The sequence below is a fragment of the Panthera tigris genome, chromosome A2 (genome assembly GCF_018350195.1).
Source record: "Panthera tigris isolate Pti1 chromosome A2, P.tigris_Pti1_mat1.1, whole genome shotgun sequence".
In the NCBI taxonomy this organism is placed as follows: Eukaryota; Metazoa; Chordata; class Mammalia; order Carnivora; family Felidae; genus Panthera; species Panthera tigris.
Genome location: NC_056661.1, coordinates 27,589,498 through 27,610,413, shown reverse-complemented (window position 1 = coordinate 27,610,413; position 20,916 = coordinate 27,589,498). Strand labels below are relative to the sequence as shown.

The window sequence follows — 20,916 nt, the reverse complement described above, 5'->3', positions numbered from 1 at the left end:
CTGTTCTAGTATGCCAATAGATCACTTAGGTGTCATTTGTTAAACCACGTAGGTCAATAAAAATCCTTTCCTTGTTTTTCCCCAAGTGGCCATCGAGCCACATAACACCAGCCTTGTCCTTTGCTCATGTTGCTGTATCTGCCTTTGGCTGGCGTGGGTTATTAGTAATTGTTCCTTCACAGACTATTAGCCAAGAGTTATCACTATACGGTAATGGTAAAGGTTCCCAAAGTTCAAATGTTGTAATGAGGGAGCAAAGTTGAGGGGTAAGCAGTTTTTTTAAGTGGAATAATAACTGGCAAGTGAGAACTGGCTCCCCTCATATGCTCACATATGATTTGAAACACTGCTTAATATACTTTCTCTGTGTATTTTAAGATTTCACATTTATTCACTTAATAGCTGATTGAAATGAACTAGCGACCTATGAAAATCCACAGGAAATAGAATTAGAAGTCATTCTAACTGAAGCAAACAAGCATTTATGTTGTCCCTCTCTCTTGTAACGCCAAATAGCTCCCTGAGCACAGACAGAGATCTCATTTTGGAGGATTTTTGTCTTCTCTAATGTAAAGATAACACTTGTTCATTGTAGATATTTTGGAAAATATGGAAAAATACAAAGCAGAACACTGACACCATCCATAGTTAAATTGTTTTGGCTTTTTTAAACAACAACAAAATAAGCTTTCATAAAATATGAGGGTTATTATTTGCCACTCATGTTTAAAGGGAAGAAAAAGGACACAAAGATATTCTAAGGTTGTCTTTCCATCCATTTTTCTGACCCTTCTCCTCTGTTGTATTTGAGAAAAGTTAGTTCTCTATCCAGGGAAAACCCTGCCCGCGAAAAGAAATCCTCTGCCATCTGTCTCTGGTTTTTTCTCTCTCTGATGTTTGTGGAGAGGAACATGTCACTTCGATATAATGATGTCTGGAAAATTGAACACAATTTGTTAAAAATAAAGCCATGTGAAAATTGAGAGAGGGAGAAAGGTGAGGACAAAAGGTGGAGGTTTTGTGTTCCCCAAGACGGAGTCCCTGTGAAGACACCACACTCACTGCAGATGTGCTTCTGGTTGAACAACTTAGCGACCTCACTCTCTTCTGTTTAGCTATAGATGTTTTACACTATAGAAGCTTCTTTATATTGTATTCTGATATTTCAGACCCCCAAAAAGCCCAGCCCTCAGAGACCTTACTATGCCATCGTGAAGTAGTTATTGGGAATGACTCTTGTCTCCCACGGTCATCTGTAAACCCCCTTGTTGATGAAGTAGAAGTTAACCCCAGTATGAAAGAACAGTGTCTTGCTCTATGTAGAACCAAAGCTAAGGCCTTGCTTCTTCTCCTCTCCCAGATGCTGGCAGAGTTTGAGAGTCTAGTTCATTTGTGTGGGAAAGTGGCCATTTCAACCCTCTGCAGCTAAACTGGCCTGGCAAGAAGGCTGTCTCCTCTATCCTCAAAGATTTCTGGGGAATCACTGTTCACTTGTCTTCCTATAATAACAGCATCTGCTAGGTTGGGGGCAGAAAGGCCTGACCTGTGAGAAACTTGGCTTTGCCTAAATAGGAGCCACTGGGAGACAGAAAAAGTCACCATTTATCTGTTTTCTCACATTCCCAGGTACTTCAGATCCACTCACCTGCCCAGAATCTCCTTAGAGCCTGAGGCTAAAGCCCTGAGGCAAGATGCTCTCCACCTGTGACCCCAAACTGCCCCTCAATGGGGGCAATCTTGACAACACTTAGCACATTTGTTCATATTCATCAACCTGAAATTGTGCATGCTGCCAGCATACATAGGAGAATGTGTTACAAAGCAGCCCCCCCCCCCCCCCCCCCCCCCGCCCAAACCACCTGTCCTTTGCTTTTAGGGCTTTGGCCCTGTTCCATCCTGTTCTAGGGCTTCCATGCCTCCCATCCCCCGTCTTGAAGTGTCCATTCTCCTCCAGCTTCCTGAACCCTTTTTCCTGCTGCAGATCTTCACTTACCTCCTCAGGGAAGTCTGCCCTCATCTCACAGGTGTTTGCTCCTTATCTCAGTTTGAAACCCTACTGTGTATGTGTGATTATTTGATTAAAATCTGTCTTCTGCAGTTGCCTGTAGCTCAGGAGAATGGGGCCACATGTATCCCCACTGCCTGGATGAGTGTGTGGCACATAGAATTAGTTTAGGAAACACCTTAGTGAGTGAGAGATGTTGTGATTATAACGTTTATATTAGAGTGGGTTTATTTAGAAAAGGACATGTTCACAGTTCCGCTGTATTTAAATGAAGCAACCACAGATCCTATCAGGGCATTAGGGATAGAATCAAGAATAGGGAGGTGGGAGAGAAATTCATAAAGCTACTTAAATTTTTAATCCTTTTAAAAGGTAAAGTCAGGTATGTTTTCAAGCTGTTTCTGCATTTTTAACAAATGTAACTTTGGAATATTCAGCAGTGCGGGTGACCTGTGGGATCTCTCTGGTTCTGTATGGGAGGCTACCTGTTAATTTCATATTCTCTTTTCCTTTCAGATTTCCAGGAAGAGTCAGAGCCTCACACCTTTTTACTTGAAAAGCTCATACACATTCCCTATAAACCTCCCAAATGTATAAAATAATTACCCAGGAGACAAAAGAGCAGGGCTCCCACAGTCAGATACTTGTTCAGGAATCTATGTGAGGCATTGTTCTGTCCTGGATCAGATTACAACTTGTTCCCTCTTTCAAAATATATTTCAAGCTACATTATTAAAATGCACCATAAGGCGTCTTTGTGTAGAAAATTGAAAAATAGGACTTTAGATGGGGCAGACTTCTCCAGTACCCCAAGTTTTTTATTTGCCTTGAAACATTCCTTCACTTTGAAAAATCTAAGTAGGCCATGGAGAGAAATGCCTGATGTGAATTTCTTCTAATAGCCCCAAACTCTTCTTTCAAATTACTGCAACCGCAATTCAGCATTTTTTAGTGCCAGATTGATGGGGGGAAAAAGTGCATATTAAGCTTTCTTTATTAATTAAAGGCAGTGAGGAAAGAGTCATCCTAGCTTAAGTTTATGAAAACAAATAATGCTTGAAAATGAGCTTGCAGTATAAAAGTGGGTGATGTTGTGTGTTAATAGTTTGTGTGTTCGTGTTGGGTATCATTGCCTTGGAAGTGGCAAAACAACTAATTACTGGTGGGCTTCAAGAAAGAGGAAAGTCACAAGATTTTGAATGTGGTTTCAAGTTAGAATTGGGAAACCATTCAAGAAAACTCTCCAGAGAAATGATTCTGCTTTTTTCCCCGTGAGACAAGCAAGATGAACTAATAGATCATCCTTGGCTCTAATTCCTAACCTTGTTCACAACCAACCTCATTTATACCTGGTGAATGATGATCTGGGTCACCAACAGAAGTAGCTGGTATGATGAAAACTTTTACAGAGTTTACATATATATATATATATATATATGAATTATATTATACTCTCCTACCCAGGGTCCCTTGGACTCTTGAGGGAGATCCAATCATAGCTATCTGTGTGATATGGCAAAAGGAATGATTCGTTGTATAGTAACCACAGTAGAAGAAAAAATGAGGAGTGTTGAGAAGAAAATGTCTTTGGAATTTTAATCCTTCTCTATATATTTTGTCTTTCTTGACCATCCTTCTAAAGGTAGAGTGCCCTTGAGTTTTATTTGGACAATTTCTTCCCTCTGAGAACTGCTCAGTTGTCTTAAGGCTGTGGTCATTTTTTTGTTCTTCTTTCTTTGTTTCTGGAAAGAATGATTTTGCCTGAGTTTTCTCAGGAAAGTCAGCCTGATACAGTTTCAGGGTAGACAGTTATAAATTGTTGTGTGCAGGGGCAGGGAAGAGAGAATTTTCTCCTACCCTTTTATGTTCTGTGTCTGGTCCTGAGAATTAAACTGACAAAGGCTGATATACAAAAGGAAGATACTCACGTTTTATGTTAATATTTTTACACATACACAGAGACTTTCACATATATTGGAAATGAAAACCCAAAGAATGGTTTTAACGGAATGATAAACTGTGGAAATGCAACAAGACAAAGGAAAATGGGGTTTGTGCTGGGAGTGTAAACTGTGGGAAAGTGGCTAAGAATACATACAGGAAACAAATGGAAGATAAGGTTTATTTCCGTGGGTTTGTGTGTGCATATAAATTCAATTAAGCATCAACTTCTCATCTCTGGGGTAAGACTGTTCTTGTCTTCCTGGTATAGGGAAGGTACCTTTTTCACTGGAAATTTATGTCCTGCTTTTAGGTAAAAGGGAGAAGTGAGAGAGCTCTTCTTACATCTGCTATTTTTTAGTTGCTTTCAGCTCAAAATTATTAGTATGCCAGAGTGGCATATTTTCGTGTAGCAACTGCTTATCCCTTTCACTTTAAATCCCGAAATAGCAGTGTTTGCAGAGAACGAAGGAGGAGGTACTTATTTTAAAAGTTTATTTTATTTTCCTTCCTCTCCTTCCCTGTTCCCTCTCTCCTACCTGTCTCTCCCTTCCTTCCTCCCTACTTCCCCCACCACTCCTTCTCAATAATGGCATGTTAAGAGGCCCAGGCTCTCTGAAGAAACCATGGGTATCAATTAGCTTTCATCCTGAGTACTGTCTCCACAAGATCAGTTGTGACTGTCTGAAGAACTGGACCATGGAAGATTCTGAGGCTCATTCTGGGCACATTGAGAGAGTGAGCTGCAATCAATGAATGGTGTCTGTCAAGGGCATGTGCCACATGTATTGCTCATTCTGCTATATAGTCCACACTAACTCATCCAGACTGCCATCAACACTTAATTTTCTGACTATTTGTTTCAGTAGCCATTAATCAGATAAACTAGAGTCTTCACAGCTAAGCAACCCTTTGAAGTCAGACTCATTTCCCTGAGATGGGAAATGCCAAATGATAGAGATAACCAGAATAAGTAAAATTGCCATTTAGCATATTCTAAGTTATGTACATAGATGTTCAGGGTACAATAGAAATTTGCTTTACTTATTTATACCTTTTTTCCACCTCAGAATAGGTCTAACTTGTCTTTTACCTATACATACAGTTCACTACTTTCTGTATAAGTGTGACGGGTTTATTTAAGGCAACACTTGAGGATATTCTGAGGCTTTACAAATAACTCCCCATGTCTAGAATTTTGGCAAATATGCTGCTTTACCTGGCCAATGTAGATAAAATGGAATTCTGTATCATTTGGAAGGCAGAATACTTTGTGTTTGAAATGGAGATCAGTTAGTTTCTGCAGGACATATTTGAAGTCACCAATGCCAGTTTAATCCCCAGGTGGTCAAATTAACATTAGTTCTCTCCAGTCCAGAAGCTGACACCCTACTCAGCTGTCAGAGTTAGAGCAGGCCACTCTGCAGTGCCTCTGGGCACAAGTTACCACAGGGAAGGAGTCCCAAAAGGGTTTTGAAAACAAAACTTTTATCTCAGTGTCCTTTAATGGAAACGACTTCCTTCCAATACCTATCTGCTTACTCTAGTTCTTGATTCAAATTGATTACTAGCTTAAAGACCTCAGCATACCTTGATTAGTGATGGGGAAGCCCAATACTAATTATCCTGCTATTTCCCAATTACGAACCACGCTTAAAGCTGATGTTTGGACAGGGTTGTGATATGTAGCCCATGGAATCCACCTCTGCCTAGCCCAGTTTTGCTGAGTATTAAATAAGAAAGTAATCTTTGTTTGGTCCCTCAATGTATTTACAGCTCCTAGAAGAGTACCTGCACATAATAGGAGCTGGGTAAGTAGTTGATGAATAAATAAATCATTTTTTTTTTCCATAAATGTGTGTTAGTGGTGGAAATCAAAGCCATGTGTTTTGGCCATATCCCTTAGGACTAACCCTCCTTGTACATACTGAGGGAGGCCATTCTATTACAAGTAACTGCTCCTAACTACTTCAGGGCTTTTTCCCACCAGTGCAGGGATCAGTCTTCAAGTGCTGAGAAGTTAATGTCACCCTAGAAATAGCCCTCAGCAAATGGCAAGTGGAAGTTGAAGGGTCAGTCTTCTAGCTCTATTGGCCACCAATGGGAAACTCAGGAATGTATCTGTTGTCTCTAGGAGGCTGCCGGTGGATTGAGCCCCAGTTGTTCAAAGCAGGAACCCACTAATGAATATACCTTGCAGTAGCTTTCTTCTATTTACTGTCTTACCTCCTCCAATTCCATAAGGGTATGTCTCAAGAAATCTACTGACACTTAAGTTCTCTCAGGATCTGCTCTGGGGAACCTGGTCTGAGGCACTAATAATAAAGCAATAAGAAGCCAGCATGAGAAGTTCAGAGTACCACTGCTGAAAAACCACTGGGTAGAGCATGCACAGCAGTTAGTGACTAAGGAGTGCCATCTGGTATGTCAAGGATAGTATGCCACTTAGTAAGAGGCAAAAGTACTATTCGTCTGAAAGTCACGGAATGTTGATCCTATAAGCACCTGATAATTTTGTGTACTTGGTTAATCAGAATTCATAAAGTTGTGTTCTGTGCCTTGTCCTTCCAATCCATAGAGGCTGTTATTTTTGGTCTGCTCAGAATCCCTTCCTCACTCATCACCAGATGAGGTATGGTACTTAACCTCCTTTGGCCACAGGGGTGATAAATGAATGGACACTTGACCCAAGGCAGGCTTCTCCCTGTGCTTATTTTGTGCTTTTCAGGTTCTGTTGGGGAAATTCTCTCTGATTCCCCATTCCTCTCTGATTACTAGGTTGGGGGATTCCTGGGGCCATATTCCCTGGCCAGGCAGTTACCTTCATTCTGAGAGAGTGAAACCAAAAGCCAGAGGGGCAAAGGCCTATGCCAACTCTGCCTGCTGTTCTGGGGTATGTTTATGTGAGTCAACAAAAATGCCCTCTGCTTTTTGTCAGAAAGAATCCTAATACATAATGCATAGGACTTCACCTGCTGTCTTTGCCCTGCTACAATCTCTAATTTACTAATAGGAAACTCAGGATTTGGTGATCATGCAAGTTATGTATAAAAGTCACTGGGATGTTCTAAAGATTCTAAGAGAACAGAGGCTGTGGTTGATGTCATAACTGTTGAGAACCCATTCTCTTTCTGTGTGTATAGTGGAGCCGAATGGACAAGCTGCTCTCTGAAGCACTGATTACATTGTTTTAGTATATAGATAATCAGCCCTAGGCCGTTACCCTGGCTCAGTTTCCTTCCATTCTGTAAGAAATGGTCCACACTGGAAATTGAGCACAGAATCCTTAAAAACAGATTAAGGAGGACAAAAACTCATTCTGAAATATTCCCAGAGCAAAATAATTTTGATAATATATTTCACTTCAGCTGAATTGGTTTGTGCTAATTCTCTAGCCTACCAAAGTACTACAAGGGCCTTCATCCTATTTTGTTTTTTTTGAATACTGCTCATAAAACAGTATATTAGGTTTTTTTCTTCTGTGATTCCATTTACCTTCTAAATCTCCCAGGTTTATTGTGGGCCTTTCTTGGAGTCTCAAAAGCTACAATTAAAAGACAAAATGTTCATATTTTTTGTTTCCCTTAATGATCTTCAGGAAAGTTACTTGGTGTTTGTGTGAATATTCTAATAGGATTTATAAACCCTGTCTCCCTTGCTCTCATCTTTACAAGCTAAGGCAGCACTTGAGAGAAGAAACCCATACATCACTATTTATTCAGCTAATGTAATGTGAAGAGCTCTCTCTGAATAGTCTATTTATCTCTTCATGTTGGCACTAGGTAGAGGTAAGATCAGCCAGCGCTCAGCAATCAGGGAGAACCTGTTCAGAAAGAAGTGAAGTCAACTGATTTTTAATAGCAGATCAATAGTGGACTTTTTTTTGCTGACCCTGGCAAGAATGTAAACTAATAGATACCTTGAATCCTGTGGGATTGTACTGCTTTCCATCATAAAGTGAAATTTAAAATTAACTACATCAGGCCTTTCCTTGAGTTCCAGAAAATGATTAATGTCGATTCTGGAGCTGAAGGTCTTTTGAGTTCATTTAAGGTTAATTTGGCACATTTAGGCCATTTCACATTAAAGTTTTTTATGTTTGTTAACTTCTCTGTTTGACCGTTTATCATTCTAGAAACTCCATAAGAATTCTTAATTATCAAGGGCATCACTTAGCCTCGATGTGGGGGCTCTTCAATATTTTCCTTGCCATGAAACTGTAACAATGTGGGTAGAATGTCAGGTGATGGTGTTATCTAAGGTTATCTATGAGGTTAGATAATGCCAGCCAGGCACTGCCACTGTGGGAGTCTTAGCATAGTGAAGGGGTTTTGCAGGTCCCCACTGATAACCTACTTATTCGTAGCAGGAAATCAGAGACCACAGTTCAAGAACAGCAATAGAATTTGGCTATTTGTCACATTAGCAATGGCCCATTTTCTATTTGCCTTATGTTGTCTTAACCAGGTAATCAGCTGGAAACCTAGGAATTATCCTGAAATTTAGAAGAGACCAGGACAGGACAACATTAAGTCCTTTTGAATATGGAGGCATTCCATGAATGAACATTTTAATCCTTTTAAAAAAAAATTAAAAAAAAAAGAAAACATCTATTTGGATTCAAGAATAACATGAAGCATAATGTCCTGCTTCTATGAGAAGCATAAACTCCATTTCTATGAGATGCTGTGAGAATTTTTACTTTCTTATAGCCAAGAAATCTATTTATTTGGCTTAACTAAACATTCACCAATTTTATTTTACCATGGGCATGCCATTTTTTTTTCCAGTGGTGTTGGTGGTTTGGTTTTTTGTTGTCATGTGGAATAACAATTAAAATTCTGTAGCTGTTGTGTCTGTAGATATTTTTTGATAATATAACTACAAAGATTTTCAGGGAAAAATTAGTGTTGTTATCAGAAAGGTGTTGTACATCATAATTTTAGGTTCATAGTTAAGATTATGTTTAACTTTAGCACACATTGGAAATTATGATAAATGGCCATCATTACCTTTTTTGAAACAGAATCAATTTATGTCATTCCTCTGCTTAAAACCCTCTGGTGGCTTCCCATGTTTATAGAATGAAACACACCTCTGGACTGTGACCCCAGCACTGCTTCTCTCTTCTCTCATACCATTATTTTGTTTTTTAAGGCTGTGCCCATGCTGGTGTTTTCTCTCTTCCTTGAACACACAAGTCCACAGTCTTCTCCTTAGCATTTGGGCTTCAGTCTGCCTGGAATTCTCTTGCACCAGATATTTACACGAGGCCACCACTTTCTCATCAGGCTCTTTCTCATTTTTCATTTCTTGACAGCTTTCTCCTGGTCCCTGAGTGGAAGTAGCTTCCTCTACCCTACTGAGTAGCCATCCAGTCTGCTCCCCTATTTTATCATTTTCTTCAGATCACCTCTTGCTATTAGAGCATTTCTTTTTTATTTATTATTTTGCCCATCTCTACCTCTACTCCACATACTCAGACCCCAGAATACGACCTGTTTGATGAGAGAGACTTTGTTTCTACCCACAGTATAAGAGCATGGGGTAGGTATAAGTATAATAAGTATGAAAGTAAGGAAATGAAGAGAAATTCCAACATTGTGGGCAGAATTGGGCACTGCTCTTTAAACAAGGGGCCTAATTTAGAGGTACCCCTGTAGGATAGAATTCCCCCTGTTCCAGAAAGTCAAAATGAAGAATCTGTCAAGTCTAGACTCTTAGTGTGATCCTGTAATGACTGATGTTCTCATTCCTATGTAGAGCTCTCCTCTAACACCCTCACAATGGCCTTCAGCTGGAATTTAAATATGTCCAGCATTGGCGGAAGAAACCCCTCACCTTCTGTGGCAGCAAGCTATACTTGGCTATGAGTTCTCCACACCGAACTTGAGTGATACTTGATGCTCCTTAGACAGCCTGGTTCTCCAGATAGCCTCACCAGAGCTTGAAGCCCTTCTCTGCCTTTATGTCATCCAAATGACATAGCCAAACCCCATGAAATTCTGCAGTGCAACAGAGGTTGTAGCCTTATGGCTAGTTATAACAACCTCTAACTAAAGCAGAGGCATTGAACCTTCAGGCATCTGATAAAGTGACGGCTCCTTTCTTTTCTTCAAGTGAAGATCACAAATGCATACTTTCGTGTATTGTTTCAACAGGATTTCTTGTTGTGTCGTCAGTTAACTACCTCTGGCCTGAAGTGAAACTTCATCGGAGTCAGAAAACATGGAGGATTAACACTCAGGCCTGTGATGGAATGTGTGCTACTCATCAGTAGCTGGGATGATGAGTCAATTTAGTAAGCTGGTAGTGGTTTCCTTAGACCGTGTCAAACATAATGTGAAAGAGGGAGAGTGGGGGTAAAGAGCAGTGTATGTTTGGGTGGTCTTTTAGGATATCTTTTCGCTGGGAAGAGAAAATTCACAAAATGCAAATTTGTTAAATTAGGAAAAGGAGTCAGTACAGTGTATTACCATCTGTCAGACACATGATGTCTTTGTTGTGGAACAGTCCTGTCAGCCAACCTTCATACATTGGGGAAGAGCTGTTGCTTCATCCCCCAGAGTTACTAGAACCTTTCATTAAGAAAGTTTTCATTCACTTCCATAGTTCTTCTTTATGTGGCAGGCAATGACAGTCATTTTTTTAGTTTCTTTCCTAATTTTTTAATGTTTATTTCTGAGAGAGAGAGAGAGAGAGAGAGAGAGAGAGACTCAGACAGAGTATGAGCAGAGAGGGGCAGAGAGAGAGGGAGACACAGAATCTGAAACAGGTTCCAGACTCTGAGCTGTTAGCACAGAGCCTGAAGCGGGGCTCAAACTCATAAACGAGATCATGACCTGAGCCAAAGTTGGACGCTTAACCGACTGAGCCACCCAGGGGGCCCTACTGTTTCTTTCTTGTTGAAAATATGTATCCTTGTCACATGGGCTTACTTACCTGTGAGCAGGTTGAGAATCTAAGTAACCCACTCATTCTTCAGTCACTGAAGAGCAGCCCCAACATCTCTTAGAGTTGCAGAGCGCCTCATTGACCTGGAGTGTTCTGTGAGGGCATGCAAGTCCTAAGTGGGCTTCATCAACACTTTTTTACCCCTGCTTGAGCTATTTCTACTTAGGAAGGGTTTTTGTGTCAATAGAAAACAAAGTGATCCCAACATAATCTCTAAAATATTTTATTCCCATAGCTGGTATTTGGCAAAATACTTTCCTCTCCCAAGACTATCATGTAATTTATAAGGCCTCCATGGTAAACATTTTCAACTAAACATCTTGTTTTCCCTGAATCTGGGAAATAGAAGCATGTGCAAAATATTCGATAAAAATGCATTGAGGGAAACAGTAACTTACAAACTGTGTTTCTGGCTTTGATGAGTGAGGTGTTAATGCATTGACTACATAAACAACCTGAAAGTCTAAAATGCCCACTCACTCCTGAAGCTCTTCAGAACCACAAGACCAAGGTCAGGATATTCCTTGGTGCTTTGAGGAGGTGATTTAGAAGAGTCTTGGTGGGTCCTGGCTCTGGAGTATCTCAGCCTCAGTATGACAATTTTAGCTACTTATGTCAAAACAGTTTTCAGATGTTGAGTGGGAAATCAAAACTATGTCAGAAAACAGCGTTTTGATAGCTTCACAGAATGGTGTAGTTGTGTTTGTCTGCTGAATTCCTAAGCCCCCAAATGCAGAAGGGACTGTTCAGTTAATTTTCTAAGCTTTAAGTTTTCTTTCCTTTTTTCTTTTTCTTTTCCCCACCTCAGGTCCTGAGCCTTTTTGAGAAGCTTTGGATCTTCTCCTGAGGCAGGGGGTTGGGTGGTGAAGTTAAAAAAAAAATATATATATATATATATATATATATATATATATATATATATATACACACACACACATACATACACACACACACACACACATACACACATATATAAAGTTTTTTAGTAACTTTAGGGAGTAAAACTCACCACCTTCCCACCCTCTCCATTCTCCATGGTTGATGCAAGGACCCCTTGGTTCTGACCTTCTGCTTCGATAGTGGTTGGGGTTGTTTCAGAGAACTAAGTAGAAATGCCAAGAAGTGATAAGAAGAACAATAGCTAGTTAATTAGCTATTTAACTATTCTAGTCTCTCATATTTATAGTAGGGCTTTTAAGGATATTTTAGATGTTCAGATCATGGATATAGCTAATTATACATGAGTAATTTCAGGTCTCTGACTACAGTATAGTATGTTGTAGGTGTTTCGTGTTCTATTTGCCTTTTCAGGAAGAAATAAAGTAATTTAAATTTTAAACAAAGTGCTAAGGTCCTAACTGGCATGTAAAGTGGCCCTATAAACTCAGCTTTAGGACAAAACCTCCCCAAATTTGCTAGCGAAGACCATAGACCATAGTGAGGAAGAACACAGATTTGGGGGTTAAATCTAGGTTGTGATTCATTAGCCATGTGATTGCAGCAAGTTGCTTAACCTGTTTTGGGTTCTCTGTTTCCTCACCTGCGAACTGGACTTCACACTAGTACTCACCCCTAGAGTTATTGTGAGGATTAACTGAGATAGTAGGTGAAAAACTCCTACATAGCACAGTGTCTGGCACAGAGTAAACACTGAATGTATTTCATAATACCGTACACTTGCCTGATGATACTCTTATCTCATAATCTCATGGTTGTTCTCAAACTGCATAACACCTAGAAACAGAATGCTACCAGTTAACCACCAACTTCTAAATATTCCAGTTTTCTCTCTCTTTTGCCATGTGTCTTTATCAATTAATAGGCAGAATAACTAGAGCTAATAGAAATTTGGCCTAAAAATATCAGTGTCCTTATTTGGCTGTGTGTATAAATCTTTTGTCCTCAGGCTACAGATAACTATTTATAAATACATCCATATCTGGCATGAGAGATTCTCTTTGATTTAAATTTGTGAAGGGGGGCTGTGGAAGGGAACATTTCATATTCAACTTTTCATTATTAGATAACACAGTGACTGCATCTTGGTTGCTGTTACCAAGGTGTCATGTTAGATCCAGTGTGTTCAAACTCCACACAAAGAGAAGATCTTGTTATTGTGTGTAATAACCTCTCTGAGGCTTGGAAACTTCAATGTGTTTCTTTTTATGACCTTTTTTCTTGGCTATTGATGTGGTGGATGGTGGATTCTTCTATGAGGGTTGCACATCACTGCTGATCTGGCAGGCTGGCTTTCTTTTAAATAAGTGCTTCAGGGATGCCTACTTTCTCACTAAACATAAATCAAAATGTTTGAAGGGGAGCATAAATTGTAGTCCTCTTAGCAAGGAGAACTCTCCAAGTTACTTGAAAATAGGACTTTACACATGGAAGAAACAAAATGCTTGTCTAGTGGCAAAGGCAAGACCATTGGCAGGTAAATGATCTTGAGAGAAACACTCCTGTTTTATCAGGGACTCAGCCATTCTGTCTACAAAATGAGACAGTTGAAAGTGCATTCTAGGTTTTTAACCTCTTTTGGTTCTTGGACCCCTCTGACTGGCTGATGAAAACTATGTCCCAGCTCCACAGTAAAAAGCCACAATCTCAAACAATTTCACCAGGTTGTCACCTCACCTCCACCCCACCTCACCCTACCCTCAGTGCCCACTCAAAGACACTCCTGGTGGTACACAGAACCTCAATTTAGAGCCCCTTTTAAGATGTGCCTTCAAGCCATGTCTGGCTCCCAAATACTTTTCCCAGTGCTGGCAGAAATATCTTGCATACTTGTTTCCCTGCTTGAATGGTTGACCTCTGTGGGTCAGGATTTCTTTGTTGTGTCTAAGTTTATCAACACAGTGAAGGGCTCAGGGATGTTATTTCACTTGACATTTTGAAATGACTGGCCTTTGAACCAAAACTAAAATTTGTTCTCCTTGTCAGTATTCCTAAGGAAAGCTCAGAAATGAAGACATTTGGAAAGTACCAAGGCAAATGTAGATATGGTAGAGGCAGATTTCAAGCATCTGATTTGTTGGTTGACTGTGGTAGGACTGGTGTGCAGGGGCATGGGGACATGCACATGGGAATATTGAATGCTAAAATTGGACCCTCTATTCCTTTCCTCTTTCTCAACTCTTTCTTGTGACCACCTCCGTGACATAATTGATGCATTTGTCTTGTTCTTTAGACAAAGTTCCTAAAACACTTTCCTACTTGTCTTTGTAGAGTACCTACTTCCTTGAGAGTTTTTAGTATTTCAACACTGAGCGAATTTGCCCAAGACATTAAGAATGATAGTTGTTGATTGTAACATGCTTCTGGGGATGGTTTTAGATTTGCTTACATCATATATTTTCTTTGGGGAAGTCAGGGCATGGAAGAGGAAACACATTAATTTTATGAGAAGCATTTACTCAGCAAAGTAAATACTGCCTGTGCTTATATGATTATTGGAAGTTTCTCTTGCCCACTTACTTCATGGAACACTTTTCAGGGACTATCTCATTTAATTTCTGTGCCAACCCTGTGGAGTAGATCCAGTTAGTATTCCCATTTTAAAAGAAAAAAAAAAAGGCCCAGAGGGATTGACTAACTTACCCATGGCCACCCAGCTTATAAGTGATTGAGCTGTGACTAAACTCAAATCCATCTGACTATAGAGCATACACTCTGATAACCCCTAATTGTCCTGGAACACTCCAATGCTGAGGGAAAAGCTAGAGCTGTTATTCTCTTTGAGAATAAAGGACTCCTCTGCCAAGGAGTCAGAGTTCAAAGTCTCATAGCCTGGATTTCTACCCCACCCTATTAGTTCGCAACTCACACTCTGGCTTACTGCAGTATATTGCCAGTTCTGGAGCTTCTAAGGTATGGGTCAATTTTTAACCCACCTGACTCCCACATGTTCACAGGATCAAACATCACCAAATTCTCTAACATGAAACCTCTTATTTCTTAGGCTAGTGGCTCTTGATTCCTTCTTGTTGCATTGTTTCTCTTTGTCTTGCTTATCTTCCCTCCTTCTCATCTTTTTCTAACATTTCTCTGCTCTTTACCATTTTCCTACTTTATGCAGTAGCACTCTCTTCTTCAAAGTGCTGACTATAAAAATAAAAACTAGTAGTCCCTACCTTTTGCTGTTGTTTTGAAAATTATGTGATTAATAATTACAAAAAGTACAGTAAGAATATAAGAATACTTGCTGACATTTACTGTATGCCTAGGATATGTGCAGAGCCCCTTATACTTACTATCTCATTATATCTTATATCTACCTTTTGAGGTAGTGTCCTTATTATCATCTCCATTTTAGGGATAACCATTTGTGGGGACAAAGAGCTTAAGTGACTTGCCCAAGATCAAAATTTAATAAGTTTTGGAACCCAGGTTATGTGACTCTGGAGCCCAAGCTCTCGGCTCTTTGTTTATGCTATCTTCACTTAATTCATGAGAAGCAATAGGGACATAACATGGAAAATGGTAAGAACTCATTCATTCTTTCAACAAATAATCATAGTTTTGTTTGTCCCAGCTGCTGGGGATATGGCAGTGAATAAAAATGATTAAAAAAATCCCTTCTGTTATAGAGTTTCCACCTAAGGGGTGGGACACACAAAAAATAGTTGCAATATGTGTGTCTTGGATGATGAGTGCCATGGACTAGTGAATGTCAGGAGTTGCCATTAGAATCATTATTTATGAGTAGTCATAATAAAGGTGGAAATTGTTCATTACATTAGTATACTTGACTGCTAGTAATATCAGAAGTTGGTGTAGTACTTTTCTTTCAACTTTGGCCTCCGTTGTCAACTCCACCTTTGAATATCAGGCAGCTTCAGAACCTGAAACTGGAATTCAGCCCCCCTCAAATCACATACAGCTTTTAGCATAAGTTTTATAATTTAGTATTTATTGTGCTTGCCTGCTGTGCACAGTGCAGTCTTTGAGATAGGTGTGAAGTTGATACTCTCTGCATGCAAACACAGTTGGTTTTACAAAGACCCATCCTTCACTAGATTTGCTTATTGTGTTAGTGACACTTATTATGTGGCAGTATTGAGCATGAGGAGATGCAAGGTAGATGAGGTAGAAGATAATCTGCCTTTGTGTCTCATGCTGGGTGAAGGTGTTTCATATGCAGTAGAATAGTTGGAAGAACTAGGCCAGAATGGCCTAAATGGCTGGCACTAAAGCCATTAGGTAGGTGTTTAATTGCAGAAGCTAAGCATCTACTCATCACATTTGGAAGCAAGATTTAGAAGACAAAGTTCACTGTTTTTCTCTTTGCTGAATAGGGCTTTAGACTTCCTAAGCAAATGGAGGCCAAACCATGTGCAGAAATCAAACACAGCTTTATTATTTTTTTTTTTCTTTTTTGGGCATTTTGTAAAAACCCATCTATCATTTTGGAGTTGGGGTAAACTTGGCCAAACAGTCAATAGTAACATTCAGAGGTCATAATAGTTCCCTTTGGCCTGCCTTTATGGCCCGTATAGATTGCTGTGGCTGTAGCAATTATGAGACAATCCATATCAGTTGTTGAGAAATGCCATTGTGGCCCAAGAGGACCATATTCTTCCTTATATATGGCACAGACAATTTTTGTCTTCAAAATTTTGTGCTTGAAGACTTTATAGAGCCTTGTGAAGTATTGCTGCTATGGTCCTGCTTAAAAGTACTATTAGGAGAAACAGGAAGCTTTGAGACATTATATCAATATTTTTTGGTGGTGGAATGTAGATAGAGAGCCTCTCCTATGTGCCAGAAATTTGTGTAATAAGAAAAATTAAACCTAATCCTTGGCCCAAATAATTTCAACCAGCAAATATTAATGGAGCAGTTCTTACATGTCTTATGCAAACCCCCATGGATAAAATGTTGAACAAAACTAACATGGTCCCTTTACTCAGGAAATTTATACTATTGTAGGGTATCCAGGAATTAATAAACATACAAAACCAAAATCACATCTCTGATGTCTGCTATAAAGAAGACATATTAGTGCCGTAAGATCTAAAGTCAAAGAGAATTGCTCTAGTTGGGAGTCTATAAGAAATCTTGATTAGAAATTGATGATTAAATTAAGATATAGATGTGGATAGGTGTTAACTAAGTAAAGGGAGAGATGGGGGAAGAAATTCTGGGAGCATGTACAAAGGCTCTGTGGCAAGGGAGACAGTGATGTGGTGAGAGCCTAAGAATTATAGAAGACTGAAGATGTCAGATAGACTTTAAATATAAACAGGGCCAACTGAGGTCTTTTGGGTTATGTTTAGGATCTTGGTCTTTAGGGTACATATAGTAGGAAACCACTGAGAGGCCAGAAGTGGAGAGAATCAGGTTTGTGTTTCAATGAGATCAATAGAGTGCTTGAATGGAAAATAGAGTAGAGGGGATATGAGTGGACAAGACAAGAGACATTTGGAAGACAGACAAGAATTTAGGTAGCAAGATAACACAGATCATTAATTACCATTATAGGAAGTAGTAAGAAGCACCAGAAGTGAGGAATCAAGTACTGAAGAGTTGAAGAGGAGAGATACACCCTATGAAGCTGGGCTTTAGGAGACTGTTAACATTCACTGTCAACCCCACTGATGGGTGAGGTTTCATAGGAGTTGGAAATTGGTATGGAGTTGAGGGAAAGAAGCCAGGAGCAAAACTATGGAAGTAAGAAAGCCCAGGTAGTGACCAAAGAGCAACAATCAAGTGCCAGTGTGATGAAAGTGCCAGGTAAGGTCAGTAAATATTTTCCTTCTGTTCCCTAGAGAGCCTCAGAACAAGGCAGAACCTTAATCCCAAAAGACCTAGACTGAGTAAAGACACAGGAACTTAGTTATCCAAACTGTGGTACAAAACTGCATGAGAAAGGTGGGCTGACCCCAGGGCTTACTTACTGCTGAGACCTATGGATCCTGGCTGGAAATTTTAATTGTTCAAAATCTGGAGCAAGATGGAACCTGCAGGGAAGAGCTAACTGGCCAACTGTGGGAGTCATGACTCCAGAGGAATGAAGGACAGGTGCCCTGCAGGGTTTAGATTGGAGGCTTTTATGAGTTCCCTGCACCATAAAACTTAGTGAAGTTTATAGTTTACTGCCGTGGATACCAAGAGTACATTCCCAGCCAAATATGGCAAGAAATGAGACATGGTCATTGGTAAACAAGCTTCTCAAGTCTCCTCAGTTCTTCATGGGAAACACACTTGAATTGGTGAAATTAATATTCTTATTGTCCAGGGTTAAGTGGTCCTTTGTCTCACAAGGCTCCACTTGGGTCTTATCAAGCCTCTTAAATATGCTACCAAGTCAGTCTGAAACACTTGAGTGTTTTCCTTACATGTGTGTCACAGCTAAATTTAGCAAATCACACACCTAACATCTTTGTTTTGAGTACCCATCCTCACTAGGACACTAGTGACATCTTGCTACACTGTTCACAGGTTAGATAATAATGATAGGCCACCTCACGTATGCAGCTCTTTATCTTTGACCAAGTGGTAGACATTACCATCCATTCAAGATTGTTGAGTGACAGAGTTTGCCATGTCTTTCTGGGGCCTACCACAACAAAGTTGAAATCTTAAGGACTTAGTGACTAAATGAATGGGAGAAATGAGACAGAATAAGGAATTGACATCGATGATATTTATGATTATATTTTGTTGTCATTTAATGTACCCTTAATGTATAGGCCCTATGGTAGCTCATTTCATCTGCATAGAAACACTTGAAATGGACATAGTCATGCCCACATTATAGGTGAGGAGACTCAACTTTAGCAGATTTACAGAGCTTATCCAGCATAACACAACTAGTGAAAAGAGAAGCCTGGAGAGGAGAGGTTTGCCAGAGCCCAGAACTGACCCAAAACCCTACATAGGCTTTCAAGGTCCTTTGCTCTCCAAATTGGTTGATGCACATGTTATGGACACATGTTGGGTATTCTCTTTTTCTGTTGGCAAACTCTTCTTCAGCTTACTTCCCAAAAGGAACCCTAGAAAAGAGTGAATCCCTCCAGGTTCCTCAACAGATCACAGAAGGTTAGCCCCCAAACAGAGCTTACTCACCCTTGCATCGATGGTGCTACACTGAAATCACCCCTTGAACCAGACCTTTCAGACACAGCTGTTGATTGCTTTTGTCTCCAAACACAAGGTCATTCTCATCAGGAGGGCTTCTAAGCAAAGATAATAGTGGGGCCCCTCTCCCAAGTATGTTCACATTTTTAAAAATATATATATGTATTCTTGAATCTATCAAAGTACCTGCTATCCAAAGATTTTCCTATTCTCTATATTCCTTTAATCTTGTCAGCTGACAGCTTTCAAATAGGACTCAGATTGCTGAAGACTGAAATTCATTTCCTTGAACTTTATATTTCACTGGGCCACAGAATCATTCTCAGAGAATCATTGAAATTAATATGAGGCATTATGTATTAAAGGGAAATTTTTTTGTCATAATTTCCAATTTCAGAGTTTCTCGAGACCTCTGCTCTGGACTGTGACCCCCAGGTGGTGTGCAGCTCAGGTGGCTGAGGAGCCCACACATATTCTGAAGTTACATCTCGGGCTCTGGGGGTTTGAGAACTAACATAAAGGGAGAATTTATTTTTCTTCTCTGGTCATTCAGTCAACTGGCTTACCAGTGAACCCTGATTAAATGTGGAAAATATGGGAATTAAAAAAAAAAGCTGGAGTAGGAGGTGGAGGTTTTTGCATCCCAAGTGATAATTCACCCCAAGCTGTGTTAGTGTCGGACGAGACAGCTTGTGTGAAAATTTAGGAGTCCCGGAGAACAACAATAACAAAAATTAACAAATGGCAGGATGAGGAGCAGAAGGGAAAACTCAGCATATGCTGCTCGTTTAAAATGTAGTTTCATTAAAAATCTTTTTCATGGCACCCTAAAACAATCTGTCCTTGCCAGATAACACATTGGACACCAAAAGGCTGTTCCCTCCGCTTGCTTTCTTAGTTGTAAGCCAACGCTTTAAAAATAAGAACACAGCTGTTCAAGACAAAATAGATTTGTCAACTTGTCTTTGAAGGTAAAATAACAAGGGGGAGCCAGTGCCACTTCCCACCACTTACTGACGATAGCAGGCAACACTCAGTTGTGTTTGTGTTCAGTCAACACTAATCAATAAACATCTGTTGGAATGAGCATTGGTGCCTCTTTACGATTCATTATGCTTCATTAGGAATTGGTATTGTCTTCAAGGGAAGGGAAAAAAATCTCATGTAATTAAAGAATAGTATCTTGTGCTCTCATATTTTTCCCCCTAAAGACCTACATTCTTTTCAGGCCATTATTTACAGTACATTTATTGGTATTGAAATGTAACTGCTTTTCCTTGAAAAGACCATCTGTTCGTGAAGACCATGCTATTTGTCCTCCCAGAGGTAAACTTTGGAGCATGATGGTATTAGCTGAGGACTGGGGATCAATGAAAATGTCTGAGACACAAGGTAGGTGAAGAAGGGAGCTGGGTGCCCAGCAAAACGATATTCAGGCATGTTCTGGGTGGGGATGAAATGGAAAGGTGAAGTTCGTTGGAGGGAGATGTGCCTTTGAAATAACAACCTTTAGAAATCGTTTTACCAAAGGGAGGTGGTATAGCTGAAATTCTCAAGGCTGGTTAACTTCACCAATCCTTTTCTGGGCTTATTATATATAATCTCAGTGACCTCTGTAGTATCTGGCCTGCAGTATATTCTGTTATTTTACTGTCAAGAAAATATCTTGATTTTGAAGGGTCTGCTGGAAATATTAGTGTGAATCATGCAGCTATACTAATGTAAGTCACCTTAAAGACACTGTGGATTTAACCCTGCTGAGGAAATCTCCTCAGATGAACTTAAGGCATCTCATACACACAAGTATACAAATAAAGCATAAAGTGGCTGGTAATGGGCTCAAATTATACAAAACACAGTTACTATTCCCATTAGTTTAACATTTGTTTAACCAGAGCTTTTGGTGAACTGAAAAGCAAATATCGCACTTCAGA

The 20,916-nt window shown here is 39.8% G+C and overlaps 1 protein-coding gene across 12 annotated transcripts in view; it reads left to right on the top strand.

Annotated features, from left to right (window-relative positions):
* FHIT (fragile histidine triad diadenosine triphosphatase) overlaps positions 1–20,916 on the top strand; it is a 1,407,272-nt gene that overhangs the window by 1,160,943 nt on the left and 225,413 nt on the right. The window contains exon 5 of one of the 12 annotated variants that reach the window (XM_042979318.1): positions 2,522–2,756. The exons of the other annotated variants lie outside the window; for them this stretch is intronic. Coding sequence (XP_042835252.1) covers positions 2,522–2,602 — 81 coding nt within the window. The 3' untranslated portion in view covers positions 2,603–2,756. Of the gene's footprint in view, positions 1–2,521; positions 2,757–20,916 lie in introns of those variants that run through there. 12 annotated transcript variants of the gene reach the window in all.